At 39.3% G+C, this 19,438-nt stretch overlaps 1 protein-coding gene across 2 annotated transcripts in view; it reads left to right on the top strand.

The window, feature by feature from the left end:
- ACSBG1 (acyl-CoA synthetase bubblegum family member 1) overlaps positions 1-19,438 on the top strand; it is a 124,213-nt gene that overhangs the window by 16,692 nt on the left and 88,083 nt on the right. Inside the window, exon 1 of one of the 2 annotated variants that reach the window (XM_030576695.1) lies at positions 11,378-11,621. The exons of the other annotated variant lie outside the window; for it this stretch is intronic. Within the exon in view, the coding sequence (XP_030432555.1) occupies positions 11,548-11,621 (74 nt within the window). The 5' untranslated portion in view covers positions 11,378-11,547. Of the gene's footprint in view, positions 1-11,377; positions 11,622-19,438 lie in introns of those variants that run through there. 2 annotated transcript variants of the gene reach the window in all.

Raw genomic sequence — 19,438 nt, 5'->3', positions numbered from 1 at the left:
GACTGACTCTGCTCTGTTGAGCAGCCCTTCTTATATGGCCCTCCTTGGCCCTGATTGACTGCTCCAACAAACCTTCTCCTGACTGGCTCTTTATAAGCCCTCCTCTCATTGGTTGGGTTTTGCTCAGCCTCCCTGAGGACTGCTTTAACCCTCCATCTACCTATATGGTGCAGCCGCCCCACCACAGTGTTCCAATACCGGCCTTCCTTCTCTCTTTGGAGTTCTTTCCAATGAGCATTGTGGCAGAGAAGGACCTGAGCATGATTTGCCCATACAGTGCTATGTAGTCCTGATGCAGGGCACGAGATGGGGAGAGTGGATATGCAAGCTGAGTGGACACTGCTACTTAAAATCTCTGATCTGAAGCATAGGGGGTGCAAGCGCACCTAGAGTGGAGCACCCATAGCGACACACATCTCCAAGAATCACAGAGACTAACAAATTTATTTGGGCATAAATTTGTTAGTCTCTAAGGTGCCACGAGGACTCCTCTTTGTTTTTACTGATACAGACTAACCCGACTACCCCTCTGAAACCAAGAATCACAGTTACTGCACAAGGTAAGTAACCTTCTCTTAGAATCAGACACTTAGAGCAACCTCCCTGCTCTGTGAATGGTTGCTTCTGCAGTCCAAATCTGAACTGATAGAGTAATTCTACAATTTGAGCGGAAAACCTCTCTAATATTATTTTCCAGCTGTGAACATTTTTTCAGCCTCAATTTAGAGTGACTAGAAAAGATCTTATAAAAAGATAGATTCGTTATCTGTAGTGGTACTGCAAATGGGGTATTTCCCCTGGATAAATACCAGAAAAGGACATCTTGATCAGGAGGCAGCTCTCTTATGGAAGCTGTTTGTTTAGAAGCAACCAGCATTGAAGGGAAGGTCAAAACTATAGCTTTAAGATCAATCAAACAATGCTCTTTGATTCAAAACACTTAAAGCAATACAAGATGTATGACTACCATCTTTAAAAGTACTGGTCTAAGGAAAGTTTTAGTTGAAGTGCACGAAAATCTTTAATAAATAATTAATAATAATAAAACAACTGGGAGAAAACATGCCTGCTTTCACACTGTGAGTTCTACTGGCCAAAGAACTGCTGAAACATACCCGTAAGTGGCTTAGTGCTGTAGACAGGGTAACTAGATGAATGAATAACTGAAGACAAATCTAAAGATTCACTTCAGGTTATTTATTTGGAACTAACTCAGGCCTTGTCTACACTAAAAGGAAAAGTCAATCTAAGCTAGGCAATTTGAGTTACATGAATAGCTTAACTCAAATCAACGTAGCTTAGATCTACTTACCGCAGGGTCCACACTACGCAACGTTGATGGGAGATGCTCTCCTGTCAACTCCCATTACTCTTCTTGATCAGTTGGAGTACAGGGGTTGACGGGAGAGCAATTGGTGGTCAATTTAGCGGGCCAAAATTCACTAGACCCCGCTAAATCAACCATTGATCCATCGATTGCTGCAGCATCAGTCCTCCGGTAAGTGTAGACAAGCCCTCAGGCCCTTCAGCGCAAAGTAGCTGTGTCTTCTAGGCCTTTCTCGCCTCAGGCCAACTGCCACTCTGATCTAACAGAATGTTCTTTCCCTCTCCAATTGCCTAGATTAGAAAAAACTATCTGTTTCTTTCCCCAGATTTACATACACATCTCCTTTTTCTTCTTCATGATGCCATATGTAATTTAATAAATATAACTCTATAGTACCTTTTTTTCTTTGAAATATAACCTTCATTAATTAGGGTGAACTGTAAATGATACTCAACTCCAAGGACGTTTTGTGGTCATTTATTTATTTTTAAAATTCAACTTATCATAGATGCTTGGCGTGCTACAGCACCACCTGGCTTGAAGTGGTTTCCATTATATACAGGGTTTACAGTTTGGCTCAGTGGCTTTCAGCACCCCCACTATAAAAATTGTTCCAGCACCTCTGCAACTTGTTTCCAAGTAATTCCCAGGAAATCACAAGGCACTTCATAAGGGCACTGCAGTTCCTGCCTTAGAGGCATGGTGAGGCAGGAAAGCAGGTTATAGGAAGTGAGCTACTGAGTGTTCGTAGGTGTGGCTGGATATGCTTGTGGCTGGGAAGGTGAATTTTGTGAGGTAAAAGATGCATCTTCTGACTAATGGCTATTAGGTCATCCACGTGTTCCAGCTGCAGTGACAGGGTAGTAGAAATGGGTGAGGGTAGGTTGTTGGGGCTTTTTTAGGGGTGGGAGATTCAGCTAGGGAGAGGAGTTGCCTTTTTTGAGCTGGATCCCCCTTAGCGTAAAAGAAGAGGGTGACGGGTTGTGCTGGTGGCACAACATTCTCTCAGAGATGTCCCTGAGTTTTGCAACCTAATTGTGTCCTCCCATACTTGGTCCCAAATAGCCCAGATTTGTTCACTTTCAGGGCAGGTACTGTGTGCATTTGTTTACCAGAGCTTGGATGGGGACACAGTGACACAAATAGGACTGAAGTTCTGAAGGGAAGTTTTTCTTCTCACTTTGATGTCATTGTTTGTTTGAGAGCTTTTAAGTTTTCTAGGTGAAGAGTATTTACTGGCTTTTACTTTTGACTTGATTGTATTTTTAATTTTGTCTAGAGCTCAGGGTTGATGCTTTTATTTTATAACAAACTAAAACACAAAATATATTTTAAAATTCTGCACAAAGCCATATATTTAATGGACAATTCTCAGCCATGGCTCCAGGCCATGCCAGTTGGGGATATAGCCCAATATGATTAAATATCTTTGTAAGAAGTAATTTGGTTAATGAGTGATTATTTCTTCATGTTGTAGACATTTTAATTTAAAATAAAATTAATCTGTACGATGACATCTATGTACAATAATATTTATCATAATAATCCTTTAAAATCCATAAGAACCAGACTCAGTCCTGGCATAACTTCAGTGAAATTAGCAATATTTTACTGTTACACCAGGGTAAATATAATCCATAGGTTTTTATTTGTTAAATCTCTGTTCGCAATTGTTTTCAAACAGCAGAAAATTTAGCCTTAATGAATCCTTTGTGCATTGTTTAATCATTCATGCTAAAATAATACAGACTGATACCACAGAATATTAACTGGGATTTTTAACATAGAGAAAGCACCAGGGGGCTCACAGTGCTGGTATTAGCGCAGATGAAGAGCAGGGAACATTCAGAGTTAGTATCCTCTATTGCATGTATATAGTATTTGCAAGTTATTGTAGTTCATATACACCACTGGCTTATCAAGAGCAGGAATCGGAGAGCAACGACACCATCAGCAGTTTCATGCAAATTACATAAATGTACATGTTAACTATTGCTGTTTAGGAGAGGGAATCCTATGTTTTTTTTTAAGCAAAACTATCATTTTTATCATACTGCTCCTCTGAAAAGCTCTTTGAGTCCAGTTTGTGTTTCAGTGGAAATAGGAACATAGCTTCTGTCTCCAGGGCCAGTGCAACCATTAAAGTGCTGGGTTTTGGGGGGCGCCATTTTCTTCGGCAGCGACCGCAGCAGCTGGATCTTCAGCCGCCCCGGTTGCTGCCAGCATTTAGGCAGAGGGAGCTGGGGTAAGGGAGTGCACGGAGGGTTGCCTGCAGGAAGTAGGGGGGGGCAGCATGCAGGGGAATTCCCCGCCTCAGCTCACCCCTGCCCTGCCTCCTCCCTGAGCATGCCGTGGCTGCTTCCCTTCTCCCGCCTCCCAGGCTTGCGGCGCCTAAGCTGTTGAGCGCTGCAAGCCTGGGAGGCGGGACAAGTGAAGCAGCCATGGCGTGCTCGGGGAGGAGGTGGGGCAGGGGTGAGCTGCTTTACTTCTCCTGCCTCCTAGGCTTGCGGTGCCAATCAGCTTAGGTGCCACAAGCCTGGGAGGTGGGAGAAGTGAAGCAGTGATGGCATGCTCAGGGTGCTTGTGCATGAAGCAGGGGTGAGCTGGAGTGGAGGGGTGCCTGAGGGTGGGGGATGGGGAGCTGCTGCAAGGGGGGTGCCTCAGGGTGGAGGTGGGGGAGCTGCCTCAGGGTGCAGGGGGGCGCAAGGTGGAAGTTTCGCCTAGGGTGCGAAACATCCTTGCACTGGCCCTGTCTGTCTCCCCAAATGTCTCTCTTTATAGCTTTCACAGATGTACATAAAGCAGTCCAAGAGTCTATTTTGCAGTTGATGCATGTAGGATAACTCTCATTTTATTCTGATGTCTGTTGTTTAGCTATCAAGTTGCTAAAATAAGTGCCTTGGAAATATCTAAAATGGACAGATACAGGTATACAACAAAATGACCAAGCTAGTCACATAACATAGACTGTTGCATGTAAAGCGTGAAGGTACAGGTCCTAACTTGAAAGCTTCAGGTTACCCTTGTTTGTAAGGAAGTATTATTTAGTACAACTGGAAGAGGAGCTAGAAATATGGTATATGAACTACACTAGCAAATTAAGTACAGATTTGTATTGTTCATACTATTACATGGTCATGTTCATGACACTCTGATTGAGCTGTCAGGATGTGACGAATTACCTTTGAGCCAGAGCCATGGTCTACATTACAAACTTTGTTGGTATTACTATATCGCTCAGACGTGTGGAAAATTAACACCCCTGAGTGACACCGTTATACTGACCTAACACCCAGTGTAAACAGTGTTATGTCGATGGCAGGTCTTCTCCCATCGACGTATCTACTGCCTCTCAAGGAGGTGGAGAAATACCTATGTTCATGGGAGAAGCTGTCTTGTTGGCATAGATAGCATATTCACTAAACGTTGCAGCTATGCCGCTGTAGCCCTGTAAGTGTAGACAAGCTGTGAGATTCTTAAACCTGAGCTATCTGTTGAGCCTGAGCTGTCTTAAACCTGGTGAATCATCCCTCAGTTACCTCTCAGCCTAAATCTGCTTAAGCCTCAGAGTTATCCTAGAGCCAGAGAGTGTGATGAGTCATTAGAGGCAATTACCTGCAGCTCTTGTGATAGACCCTTCCCCATTCAACCAGTGTTCACCCAGTCTCCCCTCAGGGCAGGTGATCCCAACGGAAACAGTCTCTTTAGGCTACTCAAATGTGACTACTTGGTGGAGTGGAAAAAAATCAATTATTTAAAAATAATAATAATAAAAAAAAATCTAATTTTTTTATTTAAATCAGATTTTTTGATAAAATGCTTTTTAAGCAAAAACACCTATCTAAAGATATTTTTTATTAAGATACGTTATAGCTCAAAGATATCTCATTATGGAATAGGGATTATAAATTCTAATTCTATAGTATGAGACAATATATTAGTGTAATGTTTAAGAAAAGTTTTGTAAATGAATTCCAATAGTTCATGGATTAGGGACTCAATTTTATGGGGCTTCAGGGGCTTCTGTATAGATTATTTTAGGTTAATCTTTATGTCTACCCAATAGGATTCAGTTGCTCAGTCTAGAAGCTACCATCAGAGATACTTAGTTTTGCAGTTCTAAAACTGTGGATTTGTGTCTCCAGAGATAACATGCTTGTTAACAGCAAAAATGTTTTTAATAAATAAATAAATAATATATAGAGGTGAGAAATAACAGACCTCAACCCTATTGTCCCTCTGCAAATTTGTGTACCTCTCTCTAAAAGTGCAAAGTTTCTAAAAGTTCAATGACTAGAAGATTGTTGGGGATAGAATAGATCTGGACAAGGAGATGAAGTATGGAAATAAATGTGAGAAAGAAGGGACAGGCAGTAGAAACAAAAGTGAAACTGTTTGAGCAGCATATTCCAGAAGTCTTGAGGTCTTTCTGAGTGTAGCCTTCATTGATTTGAGATCTATCATACCATTCTCTCACTTGAAGGGAAAACCTATAATGGCAGCAGGCTGTAAAAGAGACCCAGTTTGGGAATATTTTAATGAAGTTCCTCTACTTGTGGATAAGACAGGCATGTGTGCAAAATGCAAACAGTGCAACAAAGAAATGCAAGGCCTGGTTGCCCAAATGAAATAACATCATGGGAAGTGTTCCTTCTCAGGAGGAAGCTGCATTGAAGATGATGAAAGGAACATGTCTGAACATGCAGGATCTTCAGGTTGGTACACTTTTTTTATTTCATACTTCTTCCTTAAGGACTGCTTGTCTTCCTTCTGGACTATTCTTGAATTCTCATGTTTGAGCAAAAAATGTAGTTGTTACTCTATGGAGCTACCATTTTAGATGCAGTTGTGATAAAAAAAATAGCTGAAATAGTCAGATCTTCCTTTTATAATTTCACCTTTAAAGTAGTACTGAGTGTCAGTGAATACAATAAGTAATACTAAATGAGCAGTATGGTAATAATAATTAAATAACTGCATTGACTTATTTTGTTTAGGAGAATCCATCCTCAACATACAGGATTCTGAAGACTATCCGCCTTCAAGATCATCATCATTTTTTATAGTTTCAGAGTTATCTGCCAATGATTGTGTTTCAGTCACATCATATATGTCACATAGCCACAGTATATCACCTGTAGCAAAAAGAAAAAAAAATCTCCATCATCCAGAAACAACCATAGATAAGTTTGTGATAAGAACCAGCAGATTACAAAAAGAGATAACTGATGAAAAAATTGCCCCATTTGTTTATGCAACACACTCTCCTTTCCGTATGATTGAGAACCTACACTTCATTAACATGGTTCAGTCATTAAGACCAGGATACAGTCCACCCAACACAGCAAATGTCGCAGGCAAATTTCTGGATAAAGTGTATGAAAGAGAAATTGAGCAGTGAGCAAAAGGTCTAGAGGGTTCCTGGGTTCCGCAGGGGTCTGTTTTGGGACCGGCTCTGTTCAATATCTTCATCAACGATTTAGATGTTGGCATAGAAAGTACGCTTATTAAGTTTGCGGACGATACCAAACTGGGAGGGATTGCAACTGCTTTGGAGGACAAGGTCAAAATTCAATATGATCTGGACAAATTGGAGAAATGGTCTGAGGTAAACAGGATGAAGTTCAATAAAGATAAATGCAAAGTGCTCCACTTAGGAAGGAACAATCAGTTTCACACATACAGAATGGGAAGAGATGTCTAGGAAGGAGTATGGCAGAAAGAGACCTAGGGGTCATAGTGGACCACAAGCTTAATATGAGTCAACAATGTGATACTGTTGCAAAAAAAGCAAATGTAATTCTGGGATGCATTAAGAGGTGTGTTGTAAACAAGACACGAGAAGTCATTCTTCTGCTTTACTCTGCGCTGGTTAGGCCTCAACTGGAGTATTGTGTCCAGTTCTGGGCACCGCATTTCAAGAAAGATGTGGAGAAATTGGAGAGGGTCCAGAGAAGAGCAACAAGAATGATTAAAGGTCTTGAGAACATGACCTATGAAGGAAGGCTGAAAGAATTGGGTTTGTTTAGTTTGGAAAAGAGAAGACTGAGAGGGGACATGATAGCAGTTTTCGGGTATCTAAAAGGGTGTCATCAGGAGGAGGGAGAAAACTTGTTCACCTTAGCATCCAATGATAGAACAAGAAGCAATGGGCTTAAACTGCAGCAAGGGAGATTTAGGTTGGACATTAGGAAAAAGTTCCTAACTGTCAGGGTAGTTAAACACTGGAATAGATTGCCTAGGGAAGTTGTGGAATCTCCATCTCTGGAGATATTTAAGAGTAGGTTAGATAAATGTCTATTAGAGATGGTCTAGACAGTATTTGGTCCTGCCATGAGGGCAGGGGACTGGATTCGATGACCTCTCGAGGTCCCTTCCAGTCCTAGAGTCTATGAGTCTATGAGGGTGAAATTGTTAACCTTAGTCTTGATAGGTGGAGCAATGTCCACAATGATCTTGTTGTATGTGCTTGTGTAATAACATAAGAAGGGAATGTCTTCCTTACAGAAACAATTGATACATCAGGAAATGCACACACAGAAGAATACTTAAAAGAAGTAGCAGTAAAAGCTGTAACGAACTGTGAAAAAAAATTTCAAATGTCTAGTATGCAGCTTGGTCACAGACAATGCTGCAAATATATCCAAGATGAGAAGAAATTTAGAAGAGAGTGAAGAGAGTCCCAAGCTAATAACATACGGTTGCAGTGCTCATTTGATGCATCTCCTAGCCAAAGACTTCAGTGTTCCAGAAATAAAGGCTAATGTTGCTGAAATTGCAAAATACTTCCCTAACAACCACTTTGCAGCAGCTGCTCTGAAAAAAGTGGGAGGAACTAAGATAACTCTCCTGTAAGACGTGCGATGCAAGTCACTAGTGGACTGTTTTGAGCAGTATATCAAGAACTGGCCTAATCTGATGACAGTTTGTGAACAAAATCGTGAAAAAAATAGATGGCACTGTCACAGCCAAAGTTCTCCACATTGGGCATAACAGAAATGTTGAACGCATGCTAAGTATTCTGTTTTATTGCTGACACTGTTGAAATTTGGAGGGAACTGAATGAGATCTTAAAAAGAAAAATATGCAATGACAGAGTTAAATTACAAGCATTAAAAAAACGAATGGGACAAGCAATATCTCCAGCTCATTTTCTTGCAAATATTCTCAATACTACTCGGTATCAGGGTCAAACCTTAACTGCTGAAGAAGAGGAGTTGGCTATGACATGGACATTCAGCAATCATCCCTCCATAATGCCAATTATATTAAACTTCAGAGCTAAGGATGAACCATTCAAGAAATATATGTTTGCTAATGATGTTTTAAAGAAAGTCACACCAGTGGACTGGTGGAAATCATTTAAGCACTTGGATTCAGAGACTGTTAAAATGATAATCTCACTTTTAACAGCAGTAGCTTCTTCTGCCAGTGTGGAAAGATATTTTCTTCCTTTGGAGTAATTCATTCCAAATTGAGAAATCATTTGGGACCTGAAAAAGCAGGAAAGCCTGTTTTTCTTTTCCAGATTATGAACAAAAAGGAAAATGAAGATGAAGATAACTGAGTTAGCTGCAGAAGCCAATATTTTAAGTTTCTCATGTTGACCTGGCTGACATAGTCAATTTAATTTTTTTTTAAATTTCATTTAACTATTTTAGTTTAAAACAATTTTAACAAAAACAAACCTGATTTTAAAAAACTTGAATGTTTAACTAAATTCAAAAAATTATGTACTTGTTTTGTTAAAATGTTATATGTTTGCTGTTGAAGAAAAAAATCCAGAATACATAACATTATTGTTTTTGTTAAATAAAACAATTTAAATGTCTGTCTGGTGATGTTCTCCTCCTAATACAGCATAGCAAGAAAATCCTCCAAATATTACTGATTAACCTGTTGAATTGGAGATAGTTCACCTCCTAATGACTTCATAAATATCTGCTTCAGTTACCTTTGGTAAATAAAATAACAAAACAATAATTTATTTTCTAATATAGCTGTAAAACTAATCTGAAAAGTGTTCAAAATAAATCACTTAAAAATGTATAGTGTGTACTTTCTAAAAATGAAACCTACATCTATCTCTGAGTTGTGAAGAATATGTATTAAGATTATAACAACCAACAAGAATGCACTTTTATGTAGAAATCCATGATTAAATTAAGTCTTCCTGACTAGTCATTTAAATCATGATTTAAATCAAATCCACCCTGCTACTTGGCTGGGAGTACTCATATTGCCTAGCAATTTTGACAGACTGCTCTGCACCATTGCTGATGCTTCAGCCTGCTCTTACTCTCTAGCCTGTTCCTTTTCCCATGCTATCCAGCCTGTTCCATCTTATATCTGTTCCTGCCTCAGCTGCCTGCCTGGCAATTCTGACATAGGTCCCTCTCTAGCTGGAGACTGCAAGAAATTTGCAGAGGTTACTATAAAGCTATACAGTCCAATTATATTTCCCATAGAAAAACAAGTTTTCTCTACCAAATACCTCTCAAACAAATAAACAAACAGACAAATCCTCTCTACTGTAGTGGTTTAGCTACCTTTGTCACTGTGCTTCTCACGGCTTGAGCTTGGGAAAAGAACAAGTATTTGACAAGTCTGTGGTTCCTTTCACCCTCGCCACTCACTAAGCCCTTAGCTTCCTTCCCAAGTACAGTATTTTCCTTTTAATTTGGGGATGCTTATCAAGTTTTCCCTGTTATTCTTCTGACCCGAAGAAAATAAAATATTTTAAAGACCAGATCTCTGAGGTGGCTTTTTTTTCTTTTTTTTAATTTAGCACTCATTCAGAGGACTAGTTTCAGAGCATTCTAATCAGAACTTATGCTCCCTCTATGAGGTCCACTCCTGTCATTGGACTACTCAAAACTACAGACAGCAGACACCCATAGAAGCCAGTGATCCTCCAGCTAGCAGGACTCCTTCACTTCCCATAGAAGATAAGAAATTTTAGGTGATAAGAGGAAGAAAAAATTACGCTTAGAGGGGAAAAAATGTCTGGAATTTATTCCTCTTGACTCTGGGATTCTAATAAGCTGAACACCCACAATCAAAAGCAAAGGGCCCACTTAGTCTGCAATGACCTGCTGCTTTGTTACATTCTACAATAAAAATTATCCAAGCTGAAACTAACACATAAGGTTTCAGCCCAGGGTTATGTACGTTTTCCTTGTAATGCTTAGGAAAACCAGTAATAAACTTAAGTGGGCTTTCTAGTGCCCTACAGGAGCCCTTTTGAAAACGGTCACCAAACTGAAGGAAGAAGTAGGGAGATTTCTCTGGCACTGACGGATTTTAATCACTCTGGACAAAAATACTTATTTCTGAATCCTGGGCCCCATAAATGTACACTTTTTTGCCTTTGTAATGTTTTATATTGTGCTATTACATGTTTTCAAACAAATTTCTGGGGGTGGTTAGGATGAGACATCTTGGGACCCACCTCCAAGGTTTTCTCTCCCGCCACCCATTTCAAATGGCACTTGATAGAATGATGCTGAATACTGTGCTGCATTGTCAATGTGCTGGGGATGTATTACAGGAATAATACACTTTTAGCAAAGGAGATAATATAAATTTAGGAAAGGGTCAATATACATTTATTCACCAAGTGGCCAAACACAGTTTTCTTAAATTCTGGCGGGATGTTAGTTTAGTGATGAATAGAATCCTTTTCAATATATATGGTAGGCCTGGTCCTGTGAATTGAAGTAAAAGGGAGCTGTTGGCACTCTGCCACTTACAGGAAAGGGTTTCTTATGTCTGATTGACTTGAAAGTCAGAGTCATATCCTAATTTAATTAATCTGCATTTTCTGGAGAAAATAGTTTACTTGGATGCTCTATTTTGAAACTAGAATTAATAAGAATTGCTTCAGTTGTTGTAAGCTGTGAACTGATTGGTTAGATATCCTAGCAAAAGAGAAAATTTGCATCTTAAAGAACTATGGTCTCATTGAAATTCTTCTCACGTATAATTACAGAAAACTGTATAAAAAAAGAAAAGTTTTAACAGTAAGCAACTGGCAGGCACTGAAACGTTTCAAGCATGTTAAAATCAGAGAGAAATGAAGTTTTAGTCTCCTCCTCCTGCATTACGTCTTTATTTGAACAAGTATCCTGTTACTGTTCATTTCTTAAATGGTCTCCGTAGCTTATTTATGCCTGATCCAGATAAATTTTTAGCATATTTGTTGTGGAGAGCTTGTCAGAATGGCTGGCAGCGAAGAGACTCTTAAGAAAAAATTGCAAGATGAAAATGAAATTGCAGAAAGCCACAAAACCAGGTAAAGTAACTTGAGAATTTATACTAACAAACAATATCTTTAGTCCACAAAATTTAAAACTAGGGACCTGATTCTGCTACTGCGAAAATCAATAAGAACCATATTCACTCAATGCTAAGTTTACTATTTAATGCAGAATGACAAAAGTCCTTTGTTGAAACTAGAAAGCAAGAAAACTGTGCCAATGATTCTGAATTGACAATCTCCTTTGCTAGTCCATAGACTGTCTGAATTTTATTGCTACTAGCATTATTCAGTTCAGACTATGTCCTATCCACAGTATCATAATTGTCAAAATTTTACCAATTCTATTTTGGAAGTAATGCAGAATGTCCCTTTGTAGTGTATATTGTGAATTTATTTACAAAAATGGTCAGTTTGCACAGTCTCTGGCTTTTTTATTTTAACACCTGTGTCCAGTGGCATAGTGTTCACTGCATAAGACAGAAACTGTTAAATCCAGAAATGGGTGCAGCAGTGATTGGGGGAAAGCAGTGATCTGAATACTGACGTGAAGATTTGTAGTTCTACAAAAACTCAAAACATTTCTAAAAAAAAGAGTATTGAGTTGAAAAATGGCTTAAAAGTTACTTCAACCTCAGGGCAGCAGTCACTCTCAGCGTAATGTGATTTTTTTTCTCCTTCAGCATACATATATGTAAAGCGAGGCAAATAGTACTGTTGAACTAGCAGCCTGCTCAGGGTAAGCAACAGCCAATATCAATTAATTTCAGAATCTTGAAATTAATTCTCTTGATTTTTCCAGTACATGAGAAAGCTTGGTTCCTGATAGACACCTTATTCTAGACTCACACTAAGCATTGACAAATCATTATCAGCACCTTAAAACTTTGTTTAAATAAGATCCATTTGTATTTCCCTTTTAAGATTTATTTTTCTTCCCACCCCTTAAGTTCTTATTTCTTTTTCATCTAGAATACATGACTGCTAATATTTCTAGAGGCAGAAGCAGTGGTTCTCTCTATTTCACACTTGACATTGGAGTACCTTCTGTGGTAACTTATAATGTAACTTGTGTTTTTAAATTTGTACATAAGTGAGTAGGGTAGAATCCTGGTTCTGCTGAAGTCCATGGAAGTTTTGGCATTGACTTAATAGGAACAGAATTTCACACCAATCTGCCATGGCAACAAGCACTTGATTAAATATAATTGGAAGGAAATTCAGGTTAGGAACCTATCAGTGGACTTAAATATTCTAAGCTGGCATTAGACGTATCACATGAGGGACTTAGTCTCAAGGGTGGATGAAATCACCATCCAGCCACAACATTCTCAATACGCTTCTTATTAGACAACTTGGTGGTGCAATGCATTTAATGTTTAATGTGAAGTAAGGTTTTAAAGACATTTTGCAAAAAGGCTATCTTTACTGTATTCAGAATATTTACCCATGTTCCATGAAGATGCAGAGGACTTGGGATTCAGTAAATAAACTATAGGTTCAGGTCTATTACAAATGTACCAAATGAATGGCACAAAATCCAGGAAATATAACTCAGTGCATAAAAACATAAGAATGGTCATCCTGTGTGAGACCAGTGGTCTGGCTAGCCCACTATCCTGTCTTCAGTGCCAGATGCTTCAGAAAGAATGAACAGAACAGGTCAATTGTTGAGTGATCTATACCCTGTCATCAGGTGCTGACTTCTGGCAATGGAAAGCAACTCAGTACATTGCATTGTAAAAAACAAAACAAAACAGAAACTTCCCCACAATCAATAGCTTAGTCTAACAGTTCTAAAAATTCAATTATGATTCAGATAGTCAACTGCAGAAATTCATAGCTAACTGCTAGACAAAGGTATATAATTCTATGTGAAATTCCCAGATCAAAAATTTCAGTAAAATGGAAATAAGTTTGTATAATTAATTTGGTAAAAGAATCTTTATTAGAGCCCTGCACTGAAAATCTTCTGACTTTTTGACCATTTAATGAGGTTAAACTCAACTTCCAAGTTTCTGGAAATAGGAAATGCACAATTAAGACAGTCCAGAAAACCTTAACTGTGCACCTGTACCATTTTCATGTATCTTTGATTTATATAATAGCAGCTGGGAATATTTTGAATCCCTCCTATTCCACTCTATGAGAAGTCCATATTTATTGGGGTAGACATATTACATTTCCTATACTTTTCTGGTTTGAATGTGGACCTTTGGAAATATCCAGACTGTGACTGTGGATAAACTTAAACTAGACCTTTCCCATCTTGCCTGTTTAGATGAATGAGCCCTGATTTTGGATTTTGTTCTGTATTCAGCAATGCAGTTAAGTTCATGTTTAACATTACAGTCAATGGGACATAAGTACATACTTAAATTTAAGTGTATGTTTAAGTGCTTTGCTGAACTGGGGCCTCTGTGAATGTCTACAGAGTGGATGGGGATATGGGTGAATATATGATTCTCTGAGAGTGTTATGATGTGTGACTAACAGGATGCAGTATTGCCAGCTCTTGTGATTTTTGTCACAACTCTAGCAATTTTGGGGTGATTTTTTCATGTGAAAACATGAGGAAAGCTTGCTAACTCATGAATTTTCACATATTCAAAATGGCTACCATCTCCCATTACTGTCAATGGGGCTGAAGCCAGCAAGATTGCCACCACTCCCCTGCAGTTTATCGCTTGTAGAAGTGAGGCTGCCCTTAATAAAGCTGTCTGTCACCTCTCACTGTTTTCAATGAGATTGAAGCTATGCTTACAGGCAAAATGGCTGTCACTGTACAGTTTAGGGGGCTAGATGGGATATGGACTCTGAGGAGGCGCAGAGCCACTGAAAGGTAAATGAAGAGAATGAGGGGAAGGGATCAGTAGGGGGAGCCGGAGGCAGATTTAGGGGTTGCAGCAACATGATGCAGGGGGATGTGGGGCAGGAGGGAAGCTGAGAAGTTGTGGTGCAGAGAATGATGAAGTGAGAAATAGAGGGGATTGGATGCCAGCTCCTACAGCATGGTGGTGGAGGCGGGTAAGGGGAGTCCCCTCCGAGCAGCCAGGGGAAGGCAGCATTGCCAACTCTTGCAAATTGATCACAAGTAATGGGATTTTAGTGACTTTTAGTAGACTGGCACCAAGATCACTGCCTGCAGTAGAACAGGAGCAGACAGACTGATCCATCTCTTGGATGGGAAAATTGCATATAAGAAAAGACAACAAGGGCATCCTAAGAATTTTACCTCAGGTTTATTAATTTTAGTTCACCAGTCTCTGTTTTATGACTTGTTACTATGATTTCATGGGGAAATTTGAAACTTAATTTAAGAGAAGATTGTGAAATGAGTGACATTTACTAGAAGTTTGTTGTGTCCCACTAAAGACGGTGGACTATTCCAACTATTATTAGTCATTACCTCTTTTCCTGTCTGGTCAGAGCAGAAGGGAATAATTACTACTGTTACTATTACTGTAATGAGGCTCTTCTGGAATACATCTCTCTCTCTCTTTCTCCAGACTCTTTGGAAGTATGTGTAATAATTATTAGTAATTAATAATGGCATGCCTCCCAACAGTCCTGGGTTCCATGGGACTGTCCCACTTTGACCAACTAAACTCCATGTCCTAGTTGAAGTAGATCCTTTCCTGCATTCAGTGGCACCCACAGCCGTACATATGGTGCGTATCATTGGCAGGGGCAGAGCTAGAGAGGGAAGTGGTTTCAGCTGCTCCTGGGCATGTTCAATGGTTGCAGGGAGCTCAGAGATGGGAAGTGACATTGCACCTGCGTGGGCTGGAAAGTGGTGGCTGAGTTTGGCATGGACATGGTAAAAGAGGCACTGTAGCCAGGGGCTGCAGTGCAGATGGGCCCACAGGGATTGACAGTGACCAAATCCTGCTTATCTGTTGGAAAGGTTGGGAGGTATGTAATATAAGCACAAACCACACTGAAGACATTTTCTTAACATAGTGTTTATATTATTACTGTACTAATTATTTATTTTACTATTATTTTCTGTAAAGTCCATTACTGTAACCACTACAGGCTTAAAATAAAGTGATGGAATTCACGAATATGAATTCCACAACATTTTATTAGAACAACAGCCTCACCTTTCCTGTAAAAATTAAATGGGACTTTGTATTTCCTCTGTCATCCACTAAACATAAGTGTAAAACTCTAGATGATAATTTGTGTGCTCATGTGGCCAGGTAGATTTACTTTACCATCAAAGGTAATTTTGTTAATTTGGACCATTTTCAGGCTAGTGCCTTCTTGTATCAAGGATAATATGTATTCAGAAATTATACATTCTCTTAAGGGCAAACTACACATTAACCTTTTGCGCTGACAAGTAATATTGATAACCTGTTCATGGGCCTTCAATTGGATTGTCTTCTTGAATCTTAATGTAGCTAAACCAGGAATTTCTCTCTTAATTTATATTTTGTCAAAAAATAAAAATAAGAGGTTTGTGACTTTTGCAAATATCCATATTATAGATTATTCATAAAATCTGTGCTTTTTGCAAATTATAGATAAAGACTTGTTCAGTCTTTGCATACTTTTACTCAACAGATGTCAGGGATATTGATACATAAGCAAAGAGATTTTCTTCACACTGGTCAATAGATATATACTAAAGGAGATGGATCAAAAGAAAAAGATGCTGATCTGTGACTTTTTATATTACCCTTGGACTTTGTGTGGGCAGTTCAACCCTCTCAAATTTTGTTTTCATTTTGGCAAAGGGGAGTTTTGCTTGGTCTTTGTTGATTTTCTGTTAAAAGGATATTGGTGACACTGGAGTTTCAAGGACTGGAGATAGTCATTTGAAATACTTGAGATAGATATGCTTCTGTGGTGGCGTTTATAAATAAACTGGCATAGTACTTTTGATCCGATCAAATCCATGTACATGGGCTTGAGTTGGGCAGCTAAATAATATACATAGCCATGTGTATGCTGGACACAGGGTTCTAGGCTGATATGATATCTAGAAACAGAACTCTGATATTAAGGAAGATGAAAAAGTACAGAATTTATGGAGGGAAAAAATACATTCTGTGACATGTTTTTGAGTCTGGAAACTGGACTGGAGTTACTTGAACAAGGATGGGAAAGAGAGAAAAAAGTAGAATGAATTTTATCCAACTCAGCCTCATTGTATCCTCTACAAATGGCATACAGAAGTGATTACTAGAAAGTTTCCAATGGAGAGCTGGATTTCTGCTATATAGGTCGGAAGGAAGCAAGCTAGTCTATTCCAAGATCATTCTAGGGTTGTGTCATACACTGTATCTGCTGAGTAAAGTCTTTTTTGACTAAAAAGCTTGATGTATTATTCCTACTTCTCCATGTTCTCATATAGTTTTTAATCATATGCTAAATTTGTCTGTTTACCAAACTAAAAGGAAAAAAGTCAACTGATTCTTGATTATATTTAGTCACTACAAAAGAGATTTTGGTCCTTTTCTTGCAAGTCAAGATAGCCATTTCCACTTCAGGAAAGGCTATTGTTGGCAGCAGGAGTGTAGATTTGGAGGGTATGCAGAGGTGTTGTCCCCCCCAACTATATACAATGATTTTTTTCAATAGTTTACAATTCAGATTTAAAAAAAAAACATTTTCTATGCACCTTTAATTCCTAATGTGAGGTAGAGCCCTGCAGTGGGACTGGGATCCCATGGATCTTGCAGGACCCGCTGCCATAATTGCAGGAGCAAGATAAAAATTCAAGAATCAATCCAGGACTGGGTGGGAGTGGGCTTCAAAATATAATCCTCCCATGCCGCAAACACATGAACACCCTAGCCAGCAGTCACCACTTTCTAGCTGCCCAGCTCTAAATTTCTGCTGGCGGCAGCACTGCCTTCAGAGGGGGGTTGCTGGGGAGCGGTGGCTCGTGCCTCCCCCTCAAATATAGAAGTCAAACTATGCCTATGATTAGCGGCCACCCTTTTATAAAAACTATCAGCTACCTGTGAACTTTAGTAGGCAGTAATGTTTTTTTATTGTATTTTGTTCTTTAAGCTTAATGTGGCTTTTAAATTACATTAGTAGTTTGAGAAAGTTTGGTTCAGTATTTATGAAAAACAAGTTTGCACAGTCAGCAGTAAATACTCCTCTTTCTCCTCCTAGCTTGTAAATCAGCTGAGACAGTTGGCAGTTAGGATTAGTAGGGGTGGCTCTTTGGACTAGTGCAAGTGTGCGAGAAGCCTATTTAGCATAACTTTGTCTCCTCTGTAGAATCTAGCTGGATTTCTTATCATTTATTTATCTTGTGGCCAATATGTGGGTTTCCTCCATTACATTTTGATGTTGCACTTCATATGTTTTATGGAAATACGCTTATGAATGTGAATATGAGGTAACTTGAATATGCTTTATGCAGAAGGTCTCTTGTAAGGTATCATAACAAAGGTTATAACCTACTGAATATATTTGTATGTACGTATCATTCTTGTATCTGAAGCTAAAAATATGAAGTATAACTCTGAGGTCCTATTGTAATTATCGAAGGGTGGGCCATTAACGGTGGTTTAGAATCTTGATGGCTCCCATTGACTAGGACAATAGGTTGTAAATGGCTCTGTTTACTTACAAACCTTCCTGTGTATGTGTGGGCCAGCCCAGGAAGAATGGAAGCTGGGGTCTCACAGGACATGTGATCATGTCACCTGATACTGGAATCCATTGTAAATCTGGTACTCTTCCATTTAAAAGAAGGGGTGGGGACCCAGAGAGACAAAAGATTCCCACCTTGTGCCAAAGCTATAAAAAAGGGGTGAAGCAGGACAGAGGTGGCTGCCAATCATGAGAACACCCCTGCTTTCCACCTAAGATGTCTGCTGGAAATAACAAGGACTGTACCAGGGGAAAGGATTGGGCCCAGACTAGGAAGGATTTTAGTCTGTGAAAGAAGCTTATTGGAACATCTCTGAGGATGAGATATCTGTAATCAGTTTCCTAATGTATTTGGCTTAGACTTGTGTGTTTTTGCTTTATTTTGCTTGGCAACTTACTTTGTTCTGTCTGTTTATTACTTGAAACCACTTAAATCCTACATTTTATACTTAATAAAATCACATTTGTTTATTAATGAACCCAGAGTAAGTGATTAATACCTGGGGGAGCAAACAGCTGTGCATATCTCTCTATCAGTGTTGTAGAGGGTGGACAGTTTATGAGTTTATCCTGAATAAGCTTTATACAGAGTAAAATGGATTTATTTGGGGTTTGGATCCCATTGGGAACTGTACATCCCTGTGCTGGAGCTAGGTGGCCTGCTGAGCTGTTTTCATTTAAAGCCTACAGCTTTGAGGGCATGGACCAGACCTGGGTCTATGTTGCAACAGGCTAGCATGTATGGTTCAACAAGGCAGGGTTCTGAAGTCCCAGGCTAGCAAGGAGAACAGGCTCAGGGGTAATCTCAGCACATCAGGTGACAGTTCCAAGGGGGTCTCTGTGACCGAACCCATCACGACATAATGTCCAGTGAGTTCAGTCATTGGCATAAGTGGGTGCATTCACAGCTTTCCACATCCTGAGAGTGTATTCTCTGGTACCATAACCCATTTTAATGACGTGGAGTCTATATATCCAGTGATGAGACACAAATAAGGGGTTATACAACTTGGCAGCCTCAGAGTCATATTCTCATCTCGCCTTAGTGTAAAGTTAGGGTGACTCTGCTGTCTTGAGTGTTTAGAATTCTTACTGAAAACTTGTGGTCTTTAAACCACAGTCCTTGCAGGAGGGGCTAACATTACAACAGGAATTACCAAGAAGAATTCAAGATGATTTAGTCACATTTCCTCCTGGAATTGCACCTTGCACTACTTGTACCTTCATAAGGA

The sequence above is a fragment of the Gopherus evgoodei genome, chromosome 10 (assembly GCF_007399415.2).
Source record: "Gopherus evgoodei ecotype Sinaloan lineage chromosome 10, rGopEvg1_v1.p, whole genome shotgun sequence".
Taxonomy (NCBI): domain Eukaryota; kingdom Metazoa; phylum Chordata; order Testudines; family Testudinidae; genus Gopherus; species Gopherus evgoodei.
Note: the sequence above shows the minus strand (reverse complement) of the source record. Positions and strands in the feature narration are given on the sequence as shown.